Source organism: Macaca fascicularis, chromosome 10 (genome assembly GCF_037993035.2).
Source record: "Macaca fascicularis isolate 582-1 chromosome 10, T2T-MFA8v1.1".
Classification (NCBI taxonomy): domain Eukaryota; kingdom Metazoa; phylum Chordata; class Mammalia; order Primates; family Cercopithecidae; genus Macaca; species Macaca fascicularis.
The window spans coordinates 51,238,986-51,261,415 of NC_088384.1; the positions used below are offsets into that span (position 1 = coordinate 51,238,986).

At 43.1% G+C, this 22,430-nt stretch overlaps 1 protein-coding gene across 1 annotated transcript in view; it reads right to left on the bottom strand.

The window, feature by feature from the left end:
* Positions 1-809: 809 nt before the first annotated feature.
* The window catches only part of LOC135965520 (uncharacterized), a 34,128-nt gene continuing 12,507 nt past the window's right edge, over positions 810-22,430 (bottom strand). The window contains 5 exon segments of the mRNA XM_074003211.1: positions 810-2,475; positions 3,197-4,349; positions 18,408-18,503; positions 18,839-18,965; positions 21,629-21,704. Coding sequence (XP_073859312.1) covers positions 1,632-2,475; positions 3,197-4,349; positions 18,408-18,503; positions 18,839-18,965; positions 21,629-21,676 — 2,268 coding nt within the window. The 5' untranslated portion in view covers positions 21,677-21,704 and the 3' untranslated portion in view covers positions 810-1,631.

The window sequence follows — 22,430 nt, forward strand, 5'->3', positions numbered from 1 at the left end:
CCTTAATTGTGAAGGTTCTGTGGTAATGAATGGTGGAAATGCTATTCATAAGGAAGGATGGGACATTTCTACACACTCAGATGGTCTGTGGCTGGGAGCATGGCAGAGGCAATCTTGGGCATCCATGGAGATGTTCCTGTATCATTTTTCAGGATCCCAGATTTTCCTCACAAAGGGTCTGACCTCTACAAAATAGACATGCATTGGCTAAGCATTCCAACATCTGTAGAGCTCTGCCACTGTAACTACAAGGCCTTCAGCCTACATATTTGGGCAATGATTCTGCCTTCTATCCAAGAAAATAAAGGCCTCGTAAGCACTCATCAAGGAGTCCTGGTTTACTTAACCACTGTTTGCTAATGGCTGAATGACGTCTTCAATTTCTCAAGGTCCTTCTGCAGGTGGTAATGCAGATCAGCGATAATCAGTCTACTCCGCTCTTTGTAGGCACTTTCTCTACATTTTCTAAGGCCTGCATCATCACACATGCCACAGCATTCTCTATCATTGAAGCATTTTCTCAGGAAATCACCTGTGAAATATTTTGCAGCTAACCACCTACCTGTGCCCCACTAGCCAACCTGCTTTACTCCTGCCAGGCAGGTGAGTGGTCCCCAGATCCCTATTTTACCACCTGTTTTGTCAGACTGTTCTTGGTATCACTGTGTTGGAGGGAGTTCTCTGCAAAGACCAAGATGGGACTGCATGTACAGAGATTTTATTTCAAGATATGATTGTGAGAGAATGATGAGGGGAGCAGTTACTTAGTCTATTTGAGCTGTTATAACAAAATACCACTGGCTAGGAAATGTATAAAGAGGACTTTATTTTCCCAGAGTTCTGGAGGCGAAGTTCATCATCAAAATATCAGTAGGTTCAATTGTCTGTTGAGGGCTCATGTCTGTTTCTAAGATGATGCCTTCATGCTGCATCTTTTGGAAGGGAGGAGCATTGTGTCCTCACAGAGCAGAAAATAGAAGGGCCACAGGACAAACTCCCTCTATCAAGCCTTTTCATAAGGGCACCTGATCCCATTCACAAAAACTCTATCTTCATGACTTGACTTAATCACTTCCCAAAGGTCCCACTTCCTAATACTGTCACACTGTTTCAACAGTAAACAGTTTATGTAGCGTTTCAACATAAATTAAGGAGGGGACAAAACATTCAAACCAAGGAAGGCTGGGAGGGCAGCCAGAGCGAAGGAAAGTGCAAGAAGAGGTTTGGTGGAGGTGTCCTAGATTGCCTGCAGTCCAAGGAGGTTGGGGAGATTGTCAGTAACAGACTTCCCTTGGTATCCCTGCTCTGCAGTCACTGGCTAAGAGCAGTCCTTAGAAAAAACAGCCTGGCACAAATACAAGAACATGTGCTCAGTAGGAAAGAGACCATATTTCCCCAATAGCCCAGATAATGCCCTCCCCTCAACTGGCATCTCTGTTCCTTAAACATTGACCTCTTTTCTCCGAATCTCTTGGGGACACATGGGTTGAATTCAGGTTCTCTGTGGCCCTCTGGATTCTGTCTGCCTTTGTTATATCTTCACAAACAAGTTATGCAGCCTCAACTGAAGCTTGTAACAAAGCAAAGTTACTCTCCTGTGTGTGTCCTCTGATGGCTGGTGAGATATGGCTTCAAGATGAAGCCTCACCCACACTCCCTGTACAAAAACCCTTCTCACGTAAGTGTCTCTTTAAGTGCTTACTGTAGTATGACTTATTGCTAAACTTTCGTCCACACTCTTGGCATTCATAAGGCCTCTCTCCTGTGTGTATTCTTTCATGCACAGTGAGGTCTGACTTACTGGTATAGCCTCGCTTACACTCCTGGCACACAAAAGGCTTCTTGGAGTGTATCCGCCAGTGGTGTCTGGTGAGACTTCTCTTCCAGCTGAAGCCTTGTCCACACACATTACACACGAAGGGCTTCTCCCCTGAGTGTGTCCTCTGGTGTGTGAGGAGATTTCCCTTCCAGTTGAAGCCTCGACCACACTCCTTGCATACAAAAGGCTGCTTGCCAGAATGTGCAAGCTGGTGTTTCACAAGGTTTGACTTCCAGATAAATCCTTGCCCACATTCACTACAGATGAAAGGCTTCTCCCCCGAGTGTGTCTTCTGGTGGAAGAGGAGAGTTGACTTTAGGATGAAGCCTCGCCCACAATCCTAGCAATTAAATGGCCTTTCCCCTGAGTGTGTCCACTGATGCCTAAGATTTGCCTTCAAACTAAAACTTTTCTCACACTGCTTGCACATGAAGGGTTTCCCTCCTGAGTGTGTCCTCTGATGTATGGTGAGATTTGGCTTCAAGGTAAAGCCTCGCCCACAATCCCTGCAGAAAAAACGTTTCTCTCCCAAGTGTGCCCTCAGGTGCTTGTTATACGAGGACTTATCCCGAAACCTTCGCCCACACTCCCGACATCCATAAGGCTTCTCCTCTGAGTGTGTCCTCTGGTGTAATGTGAAGGTTGACTTTTGGATATGTGGGGAAAAGGAAGAGATCAGCCTGTTACTGTGTCTATATAGAAAGAAGTAGACATAAGAGACTCCATTTTGTTCTGTATTTGTGATGCTGTTAATCTGTGACCCTACCCCCAACCTTGTCCTTTGCAAGAGACATGTGTTGCGGTGACTCAAGGTTTAATGGATTTTGGGCTGTGCAGGATGTGTCTTTGTTAAACAAATGCCTGAAGGTAGCTTGCTGGTTAAAAGTTATCACCATTCTCTTAATTTCAACTACCCAGAGACACGTACACGGCCAAAGGTCGCAGGGACCTCTGCCTAGGAAAGCTAGGTATTGTCTAAGGTTTCTCCCCATGTGATAGACTGAAACTATGCTGCCAAAAGGTTTATGGAGATGTTTACATATGCATCTCAAGGCACAGCATTGTCCTTTGAACTTATTCATGTCACAGAGGTTTTTGTTCATATGTCTTACTGCCGATTTCCTCTTTTTTCTTTGATCCTATTGTCCTGCCACTCCCCTGTCTTTAAGATGGTAAAGATAATTATCAATAAATACTAAGGGAACTCAGAGACTGGGGCCGGCGTGGGTCCTCTGTAAGCTGAGCGCCGGTCCCCTGGGCCCCCGCTTTTCTTTCTCTATACTTTGTCTCTGTGTCTTATTTCTTTTCTCAAGTCTCTCGTTCCACCTTACGAGAAACACCCACAGGTGTGGAGGGGCAGGCCACCCCTTCAGGATAAAGCCTCGTCCACAGTCCTTGCACACAAAAGGCTTCTCCTCTGAGTGTGTGATCTGATGTTTCATGAGGGTTGACTTCTGAATAAACCCTTGCCCACATTCTCTACAAACGAAAGGTTTCTCCCCTGAGTGTGTTCTCTGGTGGTAGATGAGAGTTGACTTTTGGCTAAAGCTTCGCTCACAATCCTTGCACACAAAAGGCTTCTCCCCTGAGTGTGTTCTCTGGTGTCTGAGGAGACTTCCTTTCACGCTAAAACTTTGCTCACACTGCCTGCACGCGAAGGGCTTCTCCCCTGAGTGTGTCCTCTGGTGTGTGATGAGGTGTGACTTATTGCTAAAGCCTCGGCCACACTCCTGGCATCTGTAAGGCTTCTCTCCTGAGTGTATTCTCTTGTGCACAACGAAGTATGACTTATTAGTATAGCCTCGCCCACACTCCTTGCACACAAAAGGCTTCTCCCCTGAATGTGCCTTCAAGTGCTTGTTGTATGAGGACTTATCATTAAACCTTCGCCCACACTCCTGGCATTCATAAGGCTTCTCTCCTGTGTGTGTTCTCTCATGCACAGTGAGGTATGACTTACTGGTGTAGCCTCGTCCACACACCTTGCACAGAAAAGGCTTCTCTCCTGAGTGTGTCCTCTGGTGTCTGAGATTTGCTTTGAGGCTGAAGCCTCGCCCACACTCACTGCATACATAGGACTTCTCTCCTGTGTGTGTCTTCTGGTGCAAGAGCAATGCTGACTCATTTCTAAAGCCCTGGTGACACTCCCTGCATGTAAAAAGTTTCTGCCTGGAATGTGCTTTTTTGTGTATGATTACTATCGTCTTCTGGCTGAAGTCTTGCCCACGCTCTGCACACCTGAATGCTCCCCATCTTGAATTTTCTATTCCTTTCAATACTTTGTCTATTTCTGTAGGATTTTCCCTCTGGCCTTGACTAGACTCTATTTCCACTACACTGTTCCTCCTCCTTGAGCTTACTGCATGTCTTAGGGGTGGGCTGGAAAATGCCATGGGCTTAGAGCTTTTTTCTTTCTCTTGACCTTCAGCTGTGTCACTCTGGAAGCTTTGATCAGAAAATTGTAGTTGCTGTTGCCTCTGATGTGCAAGTCCAAGATTCTTGGGCCGCAGGACATGTTCTGCATATATTCCTGGAGAACAGACCAACAATGAGACTGAATCAGTAATGAAAAGTCTTCTATCAAATAAAAACCTAGGACCCAATTGCTTTACTGCTTAATTCTAGTAAACTCATAGAGAACAACAAACATCAATTCTTCTCAAACTATTCCAAAAACCTGAAGCGGGGCGGGGAGGAATTCTTCCTAACTCATTCTACAAGACCAGCATTATCCTGATACCAAAAACAGACAAGAACACAACAAAAACAGAGAACTACAGGCCAATATCCCTGATGACGCTAAATGGAAAAATCCTCAACAAAATACTAGCAAACCCAATCCAGTAACACAGAAAAGATAATACACCATTACCAAATGAGATTTATCCCAGGTATGCAATCATGATTCAACATACACAAATCAATACTTGTGATACATCACATCAACAGAGTGAAGGACCAAAAGACATATGATCATCTCAACAGATACAGAAAAGGATTTGATATAATTCAAAATCCCATTATGATAAAAACTTTTGTTTTTTTGAGACAGGGTCTCACTCTGTTGCCCAGGCTGGAGTGCAGTGGCATGATCATGGTTCACTGCAGCCTCGACCTCCCAGGCTTACACGATCCTCTCACCTTAACTTCCCGAATAGCTGAACTCCAGGTGCCTGCCTGTAGTCAAGCCACAGGTGCCACTGCCTGGCTAATTTTTGTATTTTTTGTAGAGATGGGATTTCGCCATGTTGTCCAGGAAAAGTACTCCAAAACTTGTCGCATATATGATTATATGAGCTTTCCTACATCATCTGTATAATTTCTAATTTTTCTGATCACTCGGATAATGAGAGTTAAGTTTGCTGATTCTGTAAAGTTACAGGGTAACTTACAATGGTGTTATTTTGGCACTACCCACATACACCCCATCTTCTCATACCTGCACTGAACCAGCTTTGTCATTCTGCCAGTAACCTCACTTATGAGTTAAATAAAATCCTAACATGTACTCCCATTACATTAAACATTCACACTTTCAGAAGTCAGTGGTAGACAAGAAGCCTTTTATTTTAATTGACAGACAAATCAGCAAGCAATTAATATGGGGGCGAGAGAAGGGAGTTGATAATGGACTGAACGTTAGCATCCCCCCCAAACTCATATGTTGATGCCTTAACCTCCAATGTGATGGTATTTGGAGGTGGAGTTGTTGGGAGATAAACAGGTTTAGTTGAGATCATGGGGTGACCATGAGAGGACACAGCAAGAAGGTCGCAGCCTGCGAGCCAGGATGGGGACCCTCACAATGAAGCAAAGGTGCCAGCACCTTCATCTTGGAATTCCCAGATTCTAGAACTGTAAGAAATAAATGTCTGCTGTTTAAGCCTCCCAGTCTATGATATTTTGTCATTTCTATGATATTTGAGATGACTAAGAAAGGAGTCTCTTCCCACCTATGCAAACTGAGGGAGTGGCACCGATCATAAATCCAAAAGCAGAGACTTCATACCCATGAAAACACAGACCGGCTCCAAATTTCTCAGTGGATGCCCCCACATTTTTTATGGGGTGGTGGGAAGCAAGGAATGAGAAAGAACTCCACAGTCTGTATGAACCTGCTTTTTTGGGAAACAACAGGACAAAGTCAATAACAATAACCATAAAAAAAAAATCAACCTGCTAATTTTCTGACAGAGAGTATACTGTGTAATTCCACTTACAAGAAGTTCTAAGATAGGTGAAATTAAGGCATATTGAACAAAATCCAAATAGTGATTTTCTCTGGTGGATGTGGGGGCAGGAAATGACTGGAAAAAGGCATAAGAGTACTTCTGGGGTGAAAGTAATTGTTATGTGTTGTCATAGGGGTCCAGATTACATAAAGATATGCATATGTCAAAGCTCACTGAATGTTACACTTAAGATTTATGCATCTTACATAAGTCCTAAGAAGAACCACAAAGAAACATTATAATATTACTTATTGATATGCATGCTGAAGTGTTTATCAGTAAAGGATAATGATGTCTCCAATATTAAAGAGCATCAAAAGGAAGATGGACTTATGGAGAGAGCAATGTACAGCTGGATAAGTAAGTGATAAAGAATATGGAGCACAGAGCTAAATGCTGACTGTAGGTGGTAGACTGACAGGTGTTCATTCTATAAGCCTTTCAACTTTTTAGTATCCACCAAAATATAATTGTTTAACATTTGCTTCACAAAAAAATGCTGGAAGAAAGAAAGTATTATAGGATGTAAACTCAAAATATACATGCCATGAAATAAGGAAAGTTAAATGAGCATTACAGTCACCAAAAATATCTTAAGAACTAATATTAATATTAAATGAAATAGATAATAATATAGTAACTATTATTATGTTTTACAAATGAAATATGATGACCAGGATTTGCTTCAAAATAATCCAGGAATGGGAGATGAGGGTGAAAGTACAGAGGACACAAGATTCCCTGTAAGCCAATAAAATTATAATTCTAACCTTGCATGTATTTAATAGTAGACTAAAATATATAAAGTAGGTCCTACAAAACTTAGTAGATATAGAACAATCCACTATGAATATAGAAGATGTAAAAACCATCTTTTCAAGTATTGGATAGTTCAAACTGCCCTCCCTAAAAAAAATCTGTAAAGACACAGAAGAGTTAAGCAACAACAACAAAAATTTTTATATATAATTGGCCAAGCATGGTGGCTCATGTCTGTAATCCCAGCACTTTGGGAGGCCGAGGCGGGTGGATCACCTGAGGTCAGGAGTTCAAAACCACCCTGGCCAACATGATGAAACCCATCTCAAGTAAAAATCCAAAAAAAATTAACCAGGGGTGGTGGTGAGCACATGTAATCCCAGCTACTCAGAAAGCTAAGACAGGAGAATTGCTTGAACCTGGGAGGCGGAGGTTCCAGGGAGCCAAGATCGTGTCACTGCACTCCAGTCTGGGTTACAAGAGTGAAACTCCGTCTCAAAACAAAACAAAACAAAACAAAACTTTATATCTTTAAATCTTTGTATCTTTATAAACTTGATCTACGAAGGGTTTCTTAAACAAGACATAAAGAGACTTCTAAGTACTCGAGGAGAACTGCAGCTAAGTAAGGCTACATCTGTCCACACATTCACTAAATAGGATATAAAGGTCAATAGAAACAGATGACCCTGAAACTGACACAAAACAAGACAGAGAGAACTAAATTTATCATTGTCATAAGCAGAAAACTTAACATCACTTTTTAGCAGTCTCCTGTGGTCTCACTGTGAGGAGTGAGGGAAGCCAGTAAACTAGAATGAAAAGAGAAGAGAGGAAAACAGGGCCTAACTGTGAACTAAAACTGCTCCAAGAGAGAACAAGTCCACCCTAGAGGCAAGAATCATCATCATCATCGTCGTCGAGGCAAGAATCATCATCATCATCATCATCGAGTCCTGATGATCATCATTATCATGATCATCATGAGTCCTGATCATCATCATCATCATCATGAGTCCGGATCATCATCATCATCATCATGAGTCCTGATCATCATCATCATCATGAGTCCTGATCATCATCATCATCATCATCATGAGTCCTGATCATCATCATCATCATGAGTCCTGATCATCATCATCATCATCATCATCATGAGTCCTGATCATCATCATCATCATCATGAGTCCTCATCATCATCATCATGAGTCCTGATCATCATCATGAGTCCTGATCATCATCATCATCGAGTCCTGATCATCATCATCATGAGTGCTGATCATCATCATCATCATCATGAGTCCTGATCATCATCATCATCATGAGTCCTGATCATCATCATCATCAGTCCTGATCATCATCATCATGAGTCCTGATCATCATCATCATGAGTCCTGAGCATCATCATCATCGAGTCCTGATCGTCATCATCATCATGAGTCCTGAGCATCATCATCATCGAGTCCTGATCGTCATCATCATCATGAGTCCTGATCATCATCATCATCATCATCATCATGAGTCCTGATCATCATCAACATCATGAGTTCTGATCATCATCATCATGAGTCCTGATCATCATCATCGAGTCCTGATCATCATCATCATCAGTCCTGATCATCATCATCCTCATCATCATGAGTCCTGATCATCATCATTGAGTCCTGATCATCATCATCATGAGTCCTAATCACCATCATCATCATGAGTCCTGATCATCATCATCATCATCATGAGTCCTGATCATCATCTTCATCATCATCATGAGTCCTGATCATCATCTGCATCATCATCATGAGTCCTGATAATCATCATCATCATGAGTCCTGATCATCATCATCGAGTCGTGATCATCATCATCATCATGAGTCCTGATCATCATCATCATCATGAGTCCTGATGATCATCATCATCATCATGAGTCCTGATCATCATCGAGTCCTGATCATCATCATCATGAGTCCTCATCATCATCATCATGAGTCCTGATCATTATCATCATCATCATCATCATGAGTCCTGATCATCATGGAGTACTGGTCATCATCATCATCTTCATCATCATGAGTCCTGATCATCATCTTCGAGTCCTGATCATCATCATCATCATGAGTCCTGATCATCATCATCATGAGTCCTGATCATCATCATCATCGTTAATCATCATCATGAGTCCTGATCATCATCATCATCATGAGTCCTCATCATCATCAGTCCTGATCATCATCATCATCATGAGTCCTGATCATCATCATCATGAGTCCTGATCATCATCATCATCGTTAATCATCATCATGAGTCCTGATCATCATCATCATCATCATGAGTCCTCATCATCATCAGTCCTGATCATCATCATCATCATGAGTCCTGATCATCATCATCGAGTGCTGATCATCATCATCATCATGAGTCCTGATCATCATCATCATCGAGTCCTCATCATCATCATGAGTCATGATCATCATCATCATCGAGTCCTGCTTATCATCATCATCATGAGTCCTGATCATCATCATCATTGAATCCTGATCATCATCCTCATCATCATGAGTCCTGATCATCATCATCATCATCATCATCATCAGTCCTGATCATCATCATCATCATCATCATCAGTACTGATAATCATCATCCTCGTGATCAGGACTCATGAGTCCTGATAATCATCATCATCATCATGAGTCCTAATCATCATCATCATCATGAGACCTGATCATCATCATCATCAGTCCTGATCATCATCATCAACATCATGAGTCCTGATCATCATCATCATCGTCATGAGTCCTGATCATCATCATCATCATGAGTCCTGATCATCATCATCATCATCATCATGAGTCCTGATCATCATCAACATCATGAGTTCTGATCATCATCATCATGAGTCCTGATCATCATCATCATCAGTCCTGATCATCATCATCCTCATCATCATGAGTCCTGATCATCATCATTGAGTCCTGATCATCATCATCATGAGTCCTAATCACCATCATCATCATGAGTCCTGATCATCATCATCATCATCATGAGTCCTGATCATCATCTTCATCATCATCATGAGTCCTGATCATCATCTGCATCATCATCATGAGTCCTGATAATCATCATCATGAGTCCTGATCATCATCATCGAGTCGTGATCATCATCATCATCATGAGTCCTGATGATGATCATCATCATCATCATGAGTCTTGATCATCATCATCATCATGAGTCCTGATCATCGAGTCCTGATCATCATCATCATGAGTCCTCATCATCATCATCATGAGTCCTGATCATTATCATCATCATCATCGAGTCCTGATCATCATGGAGTACTGGTCATCATCATCATCTTCATCATCATGAGTCCTGATCATCATCATCATGAGTCCTGATCATCATCATCATCAATGTTAATCATCATCATGAGTCCTGATCATCATCATCATCATCATCATGAGTCCTCATCATCATCAGTCCTGATCATCATCATCATCATGAGTCCTGATCATCATCATCAACATCATGAGTCCTGATCATCATCATCATCATCATGAGTCCTGATCATCATCATCATCATGAGTCCTGATCATCATCATCATCATCATCGAGTCCTGATCATCATCATCCTCATGAGTCCTGATAATCATCATCATCATGAGTCCTCCTCCTCCTCATCATCATCATCATCATCGTGGGTCCTGATCATCATCATGAGTCCTGATCATCATCATCATCGAGTCCTGATCATCACCATCATCATCATGAGTCCTGATCATCATCATCATCATCATGAGTCCTGATCATCATCATCATCATAAGTCCTGATCATCATCATCATCATCATGAGTCCTGATCATCATCATCATCGAGTCCTCATCACCATCATTATCATGAGTCCTGATCATCATCATGAGTCCTGATCATCAACATCATCATGAGTCCTGATCATCATCATCATCATCATGAGTCCTGATCATCCTCATCATCATCATCATGAGTCCTGATCAAAATCATCATCGAGTCCTGCTTATCATCATCATGAGTCCTGATCATCATCATCATCATCATCATGTGTTGATCATCATCATGAATCCTGATCATCATCATCATCATCGAGTCCTCATCATCATCATCATCATCATGAGTCATGATCATCATCATCATCGAGTCCTGCTTCTCATCATCATCATGAGTCCTGATCATCATCGAGTCCTGATCATCATCATCATCATGAGTCCTGATCATCATCATCATCATCGAGTCCTGATCATCATCATCATCATCATCATCATCATCATGAGTCCTGATCATCATCATCATCATCAGTACTGATAATCATCATCATCCTCATGATCAGGACTCATGAGTCCTGATAATCATCATCATCATCATGAGTCCTAATCATCATCATCATCATTGAATCCTGATCATCATCATCATCAGTCCTGATCATCATCATCAACATGAGTCCTGATCATCATCATCATCATGAGTCCTGATCATCATGAGTCCTGATCATCATCATCATCAGTGTTAATCATCATCATGAGTCCTGATCATCATCATCATCATCGAGTCCTGATCATCATCATCGAGTCCTGATCATCATCATCATCATCATGAGTCCTGATCATCATCATGATTCCTGATCATCATCATCATGTGTCCTGATCATCATCATCATCATCTTGAGTCCTCATCATCATCATGAGTCCTGATCATCATCATCATGAGTTCTGATCATCATCATCATCATCGAGTCCTGATCATCATCATCATCATGAGTCCTGATCATCATCATCATGAGTCCTCATCATCATCGAGTCCTGATCATCATCATCATGACTCCTGATCATATCATCATCATCATCATCATGAGTCCTGATCATCATCATCATCATCATCATCATGAGTCCTGATCATCATCATCATCAGTCCTGATCATCATCCCCATCATCATTAGTCCTGATCATCATCGAGTCCTGATCATCATCATCATCGTGAGTCCTGATCATCATCATCATCATCATCGAGTCCTGATCATCATCATCATCATCATGAGTCCTGATCATCATCATCATCATGATTCCTGATCATCATCATGTGTCCTGATCATCATACTCATCATCTTGAGTCCTCATCATCATCGAGTCCTGATCATCATCATCATCGAGTCCTGATCATCATCATCATCATCATCATGAGTCCTGATCATCATCATCATCATCATGAGTCCTGATCATCATCATCATCATCATGATTCCTGATCATCATCATCGAGTCCTGATCATCATCCTCATCATCTTGAGGCCTCATCATCATCATCATGAGTCCTGATCATCATCATTATGAGTCCTGATCATCATCGAGTCCTGATCATCATAATCATCATGAGTCCTGATCATCATCATCATCATGAGTCCTCATCATCATCATTGAGTCCTGATCATCATCATCATCGAGTCCTGATCATCATCATCATCATCATGAGTCCTGATCATCATCATCATCATTATCATAAGTCCTGATCATCATCATCATCATCATCATCAGTACTGATAATCATCATCATCCTCATGATCAGGACTCATGAGTCCTGATAATCATCATCATCATCATGAGTCCTAATCATCATCATCATCATGAGTCTTGATCATCATCATTATCAGTCCTGATCATCATCATCAACATCATGAGTCCTGATCATCATCATCATCTTCATGAGTCCTGATCATCATCATCATCATGAGTCCTGATCATCATCATCATCATGAGTCCTGATCATCATCATCATCATCATCGAGTCCTGATCATCATCATCATGAGTCCTGATAATCATCATCATCATCATGAGTCCTCCTCCTCATCATCATCATCATCATCGTGGGTCGTGATCATCATCATGAGTCCTGATCATCATGATCATCATGAGTCCTGATCATCATCATCATCATAAGTCCTGATCATCATCATCATCAAGAGTCCTGAGCATCATCATCATCAGTCTTGATCATCATCATCATCATCACGAGTCCTGATCATCATCATCTTCATGAGTCCTGATCATCATCATCATCATGAGTCCTGATCATCATCATCATCATGAGTCCTGATCATCATCATCATCATCATCATGATTCCTGATCATCATCATCATGTATCCTGATCATCATCCTCATCATCTTGAGTCCTCATCATCATAATAAGTCCTGATCATCATCATCATCATTAGTCCTGATTATCATCATCATCATTATCATGAGTCCTGATCATCATCATCATCATCATGAGTCCTGATCATCATCATCATCATGATGCCTGATCATCATCATCATGTGTCCTGATCATCATCCTCATCATCTTGAGTCCTCATCATCATCATGAGTCCTGATCATCATCATCATGAGTCCTGATCATCATCATCATCATGAGTCCTGATCATCATCATCATCATAATGAGTCCTGAGCATCATCATCATCATCGAGTCCTGACCATCATCACCATCATCGAGTCCTGATCATCATCATCATCATGAGTCCTGATCATCATCATCATCATCATGATTCCTGATCATCATCATCATCATGATGCCTGATCATCATCATCATGTGTCCTGATCATCATCCTCATCATCTTGAGTCCTCATCATCATCATGAGTCCTGATCATCATCGAGTCCTGATCATCATCATCATCATGAGTCCTGATCATCATCATCATCATAATGAGTCCTGAGCATCATCATCATCATCGAGTCCTGACCATCATCACCATCATCGAGTCCTGATCATCATCATCATCATGAGTCCTGATCATCATCATCATCATCATCATCATGATTCCTGATCATCATCATCATGAGTCCTGATCATCATCGAGTCCTGATCATCATCATGAGTCCTGATCATCATCATCATGAGTCCTGATCATCATCATCGAGTCCTGATCATCATCATCATCAGTCCTGATCATCATCATCCTCATCATCATGAGTCCTGATCATCATCATTGAGTCCTGATCATCATCATCATGAGTCCTAATCATCATCATCATCATAATGAGTCCTGAGCATCATCATCATCATCATGAGTCCTGATCATCATCTTCATCATCGAGTCCTGATCATCATCTGCATCATCATCATGAGTCCTGATCATCATCATCATCATGAGTCCTGATCATCATCATTGAGTCGTGATCATCATCATCATCATGAGTCCTGATCATCATCATCATGAGTCCTGATCATCATCATCATCATCATGAGTCTTGATCATCATCATCATGAGTCCTGATCATCATCGAGTCCTGATCATCATCATCATGAGTCCTCATCATCATCATCATGAGTCCTGATCATTATCATCATCATCATCATCATGAGTCCTGATCATCATGGAGTACTGGTCATCATCATCATCTTCATCATCATGAGTCCTGATCATCATCTTCGAGTCCTGATCATCATCATCATCATGAGTCCTGATCATCATCATCATGAGTCCTGATCATCATCATCATCAATGTTAATCATCATCATGAGTCCTGATCATCATCATCATCATGAGTCCTCATCATCAGTCCTGATCATCATCATCATCATGAGTCCTGATCATCGAGTGCTGATCATCATCATCATCATGAGTCCTGATCATCATCATCATCGAGTCCTCATCATCATCATCATGAGTCATGATCATCATCATCATCATCATCATCATCATCATCAGTACTGATAATCATCATCCTCATGATCAGGACTCATGAGTCCTGATAATCATCATCATCATCATGAGTCCTAATCATCATCATCATCATCATGAGACCTGATCATCATCATCATCAGTCCTGATCATCATCATCAACATCATGAGTCCTGATCATCATCATCATCATCATGAGTCCTGATCATCATCATCATCATGAGTCCTGATCATCATCATCATCATCATCGAGTCCTGATCATCATCATCCTCATGAGTCCTGATAATCATCATCATCATGAGTCCTCCTCCTCCTCCTCATCATCATCATCGTGGGTCCTGATCATCATCATGAGTCCTGATCATCATCATCATCGAGTCCTGATCATCACCATCATCATCATGAGTCCTGATCATCATCATCATCATCATGAGTCCTGATCATCATCATCATCATAAGTCCTGATCATCATCATCATCATCATGAGTCCTGATCATCATCGAGTCCTCATCATCATCATGAGTCCTGATCATCATGAGTCCTGATCATCAACATCATCATGAGTCCTGATCATCATCATCATCATCATCATGAGTCCTGATCATCCTCATCATCATCATCATGAGTCCTGATCAAAATCATCATCGAGTCCTGCTTATCATCATCATCATGAGTCCTGATCATCATCATCATCATCATCATGTGTTGATCATCATCATCATGAGTCCTGATCATCATCATCATCATCATCATCATGTGTTGATCATCATCATCATGAGTCCTGATCATCATCATCATCATCGAGTCCTCATCATCATCATCATGAGTCATGATCATCATCATCATCGAGTCCTGCTTCTCATCATCATGAGTCCTGATCATCATCGAGTCCTGATCATCATCATCATCATCATCATGAGTCCTGATCATCATCATCATCATCATCGAGTCCTGATCATCATCATCATCATCAGTACTGATAATCATCATCATCCTCATGATCAGGACTCATGAGTCCTGATAATCATCATCATCATCATGAGTCCTAATCATCATCATCATCATTGAGTCCTGATCATCATCATCATCAGTCCTGATCATCATCAACATCATGAGTCCTGATCAACATCATGAGTCCTGATCATCATCATCATCATCATCATGAGTCCTGATCATCATCATCATCATCATCATCGAGTCCTGATCATCATCATCATCATCAGTACTGATAATCATCATCATCCTCATGATCAGGACTCATGAGTCCTGATAATCATCATCATCGAGTCCTAATCATCATCATCATCATTGAGTCCTGATCATCATCATCATCAGTCCTGATCATCATCAACATCATGAGTCCTGATCATCATCATCATGAGTCCTGATCATCATCATCATGAGTCCTGATCATCATCATCATCATCATGAGTCCTGATCATCATCATCATCAGTGTTAATCATCATCATCATGAGTCCTGATCATCATCATCATCATGAGTCCTGATCATCATCATCATCGAGTCCTGATCATCATCATCATCATCATGAGTCCTCATCATCATCATCATGATTCCTGATCATCATCATCATGTGTCCTGATCATCATCATCATCATCTTGAGTCCTCATCATCATCATGAGTCCTGATCATCATCATCATCGAGTCCTGATCATCATCATCATGAGTCCTGATCATCATCATCATCATGAGTCCTCATCATCATCATTGAGTCCTGATCATCATCATCATGAGTCCTGATCATATCATCATCATGAGTCCTGATCATCATCATCATCATCAGTCCTGATCATCATCCCCATCATCATTAGTCCTGATCATCATCGAGTCCTGATCATCATCATCGTGAGTCCTGATCATCATCATCATCATCATCGAGTCCTGATCATCATCATCATCATCATCATGAGTCCTGATCATCATCATCATCATGATTCCTGATCATCATCATAATGTGTCCTGATCATCATACTCATCATCTTGAGTCCTCATCATCGAGTCCTGATCATCATCATCATCGAGTCCTGATCATCATCATCATCATCATGAGTCCTGATCATCATCATCATGAGTCCTCATCATCATCATTGAGTCCTGATCATCATCATCATAATCATCATGAGTCCTGATCATCATCATCATCATCATCGAGTCCTGATCATCATCATCATGAGTCCTGATCATCATCATCATCATGAGTCCTGATCATCATCATCATGAGTCCTGAGCATCATCATCATCATCATGAGTCTGATCATCATCATCATCATCATCATCATGAGTCCTGATCATCATCATCATCGAGTCCTGATCATCATCATCATCATGAGTCCTGATCATCATCATCATCATCATGAGTCCTGATGAACCACTGCAGTGACTAAGGGGACTTAAGAGAGTGCACAATTCTAGACCACAGCCCCACTCAGGCAGTACTTCTGGGGGAAATGGGGGAAGGAGGAAGGTGAAGTGACCTCTGGCAACAGTAGTACTGCTTAAAACATTAAAAGACAAGGAAAAAAGCTATGGGAATTGAAGAAGAATAATGGACAGAGGTTTTAAGAAGCTAAAATAGAACTTAAACAAATTTACAAAAAAAAAAAAAACCCCATCAAAAAATGGGCAATGGATATGAACAGACACTTCTCAAAAGAAGACATTTATGCAGCCAACAAACTTAGAAAATATGCTCATCATCACTGGTCATTAGAGAAATGCAAATCAAAACCATAATGAGATACCATCTCATGCCAGCTAGAATGGCAATCATTAAAAAGTCAGGAAACAACAGGTGATGGAGAGGATGTGGAGAAATAGGAACGCTTTTACACTGTCAGCGGGAGTGTAAATTAGTTCAACCATTGTGGAAGACAGTGTGGCGATTCCTCAAGGATCTAGAACTAGAAATATCATTTGACCCAGCAATCCCGTTACTGGGTATATACCCAAAGGATTATAAATCATTCTAGTATAAAGACACAGGCACATGTATGTTTATTGCAGCACTGTTCACAATAGCAAAGTCTTGGAACTAACCCAAATGCCTATCAATGATAGACCAGATAAAGAAAATGTGGCACATATATACCATGGAATACTATGTGGCTATAAAAAAGGATGAGTTCATGTCCTTTGCAGGAACATGGATGAAACTGGAAACCATCTTTCTCAGCAGAGTCACATAAGAAGTGAAAAATCAAACACTGTATGTTCCCACTCATAAGTAGGAGTTGAACCATGAGAACACATGGACACAGGGATGGGAACATTATACACTGGGGAATGTTGGGGGTTGGGGGGCAGGGGGAGGGATAGCATTAGGAGAAATACCTAATGTAAATGATGAGTTGATGGGTGTAGCAAACCAATATGGCACATGTATACCTATGTAAGAAACCTGCATGTTGTGCACATGTATCCCAGAACTTAAATTAAAAAAAAAAAGAAAATCAGTATATAGAAGAATGAGATCCAAATTATGTCAAAAAATTTATATTTACTTATACGGAAAAATAAATAAAAAACAAAACAAAACAAAAAGAAGCTAACATAGGAATACCCTGACAGTATCAGGAAGGGGCGACAGACTTAGGCTTGCAGTCGGGCAGTCACGAGGAAAGTCACAAATGAGGAGACTGAGTGGGAGAAAGAAGCCTAGCAAGTAGGGGGAAAGGAGGCTTCCTGGGAGAAGGAGTCCAGGGGCCCCAAGAGAACCCCTCACTCAGCAAGGACTGAAAGGCAGGCAGGGCCAGGTGGTCTGAAGAGCAGCCAAGGAGGCCAGAACAGCTTCCAGGTCCCCTGGCCTCAGAGAAGCCTCCTCCCTCCTGAAAGGCTGAGTGCCTTGTGCTCTGTCTGCCCTGTCTATCCCCTCACCTGCACGGGGGCCTGGCCGGCATCTTCTCTCTTCTCCCCAGGGCGCTTCCCCTTGCCCTAGCCACCTGATGAGTTCTGGTTTAGGATGGAGAATTCCTGCTCACAGGGAAAAAAACCATAAGGTGACTCCTGGTTGTAGGCTCCAGGGGCCATTTGCTGGAGCCACCCAGGGCAGGAAGGGAGGGAGACTCAGAGGGGGAAGGCTCAGGAGGACCCTGTCTACCATGCTCAGAGTACAAACCCCCAGGGGGAGCCGCAGGGTGGGGAAAGAGGCCTGCAGGTGCCCAGTGGCAGTCAGTATGAAACTTTACCAAAGGTAGACCTTCCTCAGGGGAATAGAGAAAACAACATTCTTGTCTCTGAACCTAACCCTATGGCAACATCAGAGGCGCCACAGGTCAAATGTTAGGCTCGAGGGAAGCCACGCTTACCTAGTGAGACCAGGTGGCTGTAGTTCTCCAGTGTCACCTCCCTGTACAGGGCTCTCTGAGCAGGATTCAGCAGCCTCCAATCCTTCTGGGTGAAATCCACAGTGACATCCCCAAATGCCAAGAAAGCCTGTAACACAAAACCCAGGCATGCTCACCAGGGACAGTGTTGCACTCAGGCAGTTGGAGGATTCCAGGTTCTGCCACCTGTGCCTGGAGTTCCAAGACCTCCGTCTCTGCCTGGCCCCAGTATTTATGGTGCTAGGTAGTCTTAATGGGGCTTCCTAGAAGCACAGAGAGTTTCAACTGCATGGAGCTTTAAACCTAGGCAGGGAGAAGAGGGAAACTCAAAAAATTAAGTAACAGTGTTTCCTACAAACATATGAACAGTAAATAACACATTACTAAAGTTTTACGGTACCCTGAGCCATGTTCTGAGTTAGATACTCCATGAATTTCTAAATGAGCAAGACACAGCTCTCATGGATCTTCTGATAAAATGACAACCGATCATTTGGGACCTGCGCTGGAAAATGTAAATCTCCACTGCAGGATCCCAGAATTCAGATCCAGGTTAGATCTGATTTCTACCAAAAATCCAGTGCTGTATAGGGCAGTCTGAGCACATCTGAATTAGTGGATGGAGCACTTTTGAAAGAGCCCTTCTCACAGTACATCTGTTCTGCAACTACGCACGTGACCAGTTTGGCATCTCTGTAGGTGCCTGATGAATTTAAATTCCATTTGTGGCCAGGCACGGTGGCTTGTGCCTGTAATCCCAGCACTCTGAGAGGCTGAGGCGGGCGGATGACTTGAGGCCAGGAGTTTGAGACCAGCCTGGCCAACACGGTGAAACCCTGTCTCTACTAAAAATATAAAAATTAGCCAGGTGTGGTGGTGCATGGCTGTAATCTCAGGTGCTTGGGAGGCTGAGGCAGGAGAATCGCTTGAACCTGGGAGGAGGTTACAGTGAGCTGAGATTGTGCCACACCACTCCAGCCTAGGCGACAGAGCAAGACTCTGTCTCATAAATAAATAATCAATTCGTGAAGCTCATCAGACTACTAGACTCATGAGTCAGAAAGCCTCTCCTTTGACCCTTAACTGTCAATCCCTATTTCCCCCAGCACTGATCTATCATGTCACACCTACTGTAAAGATCCTCAAAATCCAGGCAGGCTGGGCATGCTGGCTCATGCCTATAATCCTAGCACTTTGGGAGGCTGATGCAGGATTGCTTGCATCCAGGAGTTTGAGACCAACCTGGGCAAAATAGCGAGACCCCAACTCCACATACACAAAAATAAAAAATTAGTTGAGCATGGTGGCAAGTGCCTGTAGTCCCAGCTAGTTGGGAGGCTGAGGTGTGAGCACTGTTTGAGCCTGGGAGGTCAAGGCTGCAGTGAGCTATTATTGTGCCACTGCACTTAGCCTGGGCAACAGTGAGACCCTGACCACCATCCCCCCAAAAAACCCAAAAGAAAAACCAAGAAAACCCCAGACAGCTTAAAGACCAAGTTGGGCTCCTCAGGCTGGCATCCAGGCCTCTGTCCTCAGGAGGGTCAGAGGTAGCCAGCAGTCTTTAGGAATAATCAGATGACAGGGGCCAATGAGGGAGGTAGGTGGGAGCTATCTCAGCAGTTTAGGCCACGCTGTGAGGAGTCTGCAGGAAGTGGCAGAGCTATGGGAGGTGGCAATCCTACACTGTCAAACCGTGAGGACCCTGGTGAGCTTGGGCATCTGTGGCCAACTGACAATGCAGGCTCGGCACAGGGCAGTGACTGCTCCTCAGAGACGTGGCCGATCCAGGGCTGTAGGTGCAATCTCCCAGTTTGGTAATGCTGAAAGCCCATCTAACCATCCAACATGCTGTCTGCCAAACCAGAGATATTCAGGTGCCCTGTGTGACTCTGCACCTCCACTAGAACACACAGAAAATCAGCTGTGGCCACCCCAAGCCAGCACCTGGCAGACTTCTGAGTTGGGAGCCTAAAGGACCACAGTCCACTCCTGCACCCACATCTAGGCCATGCTTCTCGCAGCTGTTCCAGGCAGTGGCCATGCATTTTAAGGACATCAAGGCAAGCCCCTTCCGATCCAGGCGCTCCTCTGATGGCCCACTATGGCTTGAAGACCTGCTGGCCTGGCTGAGCCTCCCAAGGCTGTACTTGGTCTCCGATACTTCCACGCAATTTTATCCCCCTCTCCTCACTGGAGTCTGATGAGGCTCCAGTCATCCCCTTTTCTCTCTTGCAGGCCTTTCCTCTAACATGAGCCCAGCCCATCTCATTGCATCTTGGGATCTGCTTCTCCTAGGACCTGGATTCATCCACCAGCCGTCTGTGAGAACGTTGACTGCTAAAACCCTTCGTCCCTGCAGTTGAGCAGTCTGCCCAGTGGCGGCCTGAGATTGAGCACACTTCTGCCTCTTCCCCATCTCCTGTACTTGCCACATCTCTCGCAACTGCCCAGGGAGCCCCTCCCACTGGAGGCCTTTGTGACCTCCCTCTCTGCCCTACCTTTCATTGACACCAACCCAACATCATCACTGGACACCTGAGTGTGGAGATTCCTGTCTTTGGCTGTAAATGCTCCCTGGGTGTTGTACACAGATCACTACTTGATAAGTGACACCCACAGGCCAGTCACTTGCTGGAGGACGCCAGGAAAGACAGATCACTCCCCAGGAGCGGTGCTGGCCTTGGTCCTGTGCTAACAATGTGACTGCTAGGGCCAGTGAAGGAAATGAGCCTATCCTGTGACAGCAAGAAGGACAGTTCTGGGAAGTCTCACCTGTCTCCTGGCTCCCTGGGGTCCCATGACTGTCTTCCTGCTCTCCATGGAGAAGGGAAGCTTGCAGATGGCTGATCTGTGGGAGGAGAGAAGTCAAAGGGTGGCTGGGTGCAGCTGCCCTCCCCACATGTGACACAGGCCTGATTCCAATACCAACTGGGGATCTGGGGAGAGCACATCTGCACAATCCCCCTGTGGGGGTCTGGCCAAAAGGTCTAGGGAGCCAGGCTCCCTGCAAATCCAGGACAAGCTCATCTGGGAGTGAAGACCCTGTGTCCCAGGAGCTGGGTGAGGTTTGTTGCTTACATCACTGAGGGGCTAAAAGGATGTGCAACACCTGCAGATGAGGTCTTGAGTTTAAGGTTAGGGCTCAGAGTTGCAGGTGTTCTTTGCATTGGACAGAACACACAAAAGCTGTCTGCCTCTTCTAGCCTCCGTCTACCTGGGTTTAAAGTCAGGATAATCACAGGGGCAGACAAACTTAAGAAGGCCACAGGCAGATGGCATTGGCAGTTATTAAGTACTGTACAACACCAAAGCCTGTAACAAATTAATAGCATGGGGAGTGTGAGCCTTCAAGAATAAAAGTCCTCAGACATGTGGTCAATCTAAGGCAGTGAGTGATCCAATGCAATTTGGATCCTGATTGCGACAAAGAATACGTGAGGAGTTTTAGCAGCCAGTGAAATCTGAACACTAATTGGATATTAGATTATCAAACATTGATTTTGTTGTTATAAAAATATTTTGGGTTTTAAAAGCATGAGCCCTTCCTTGTATACAAACTTTCAGAACATTCATG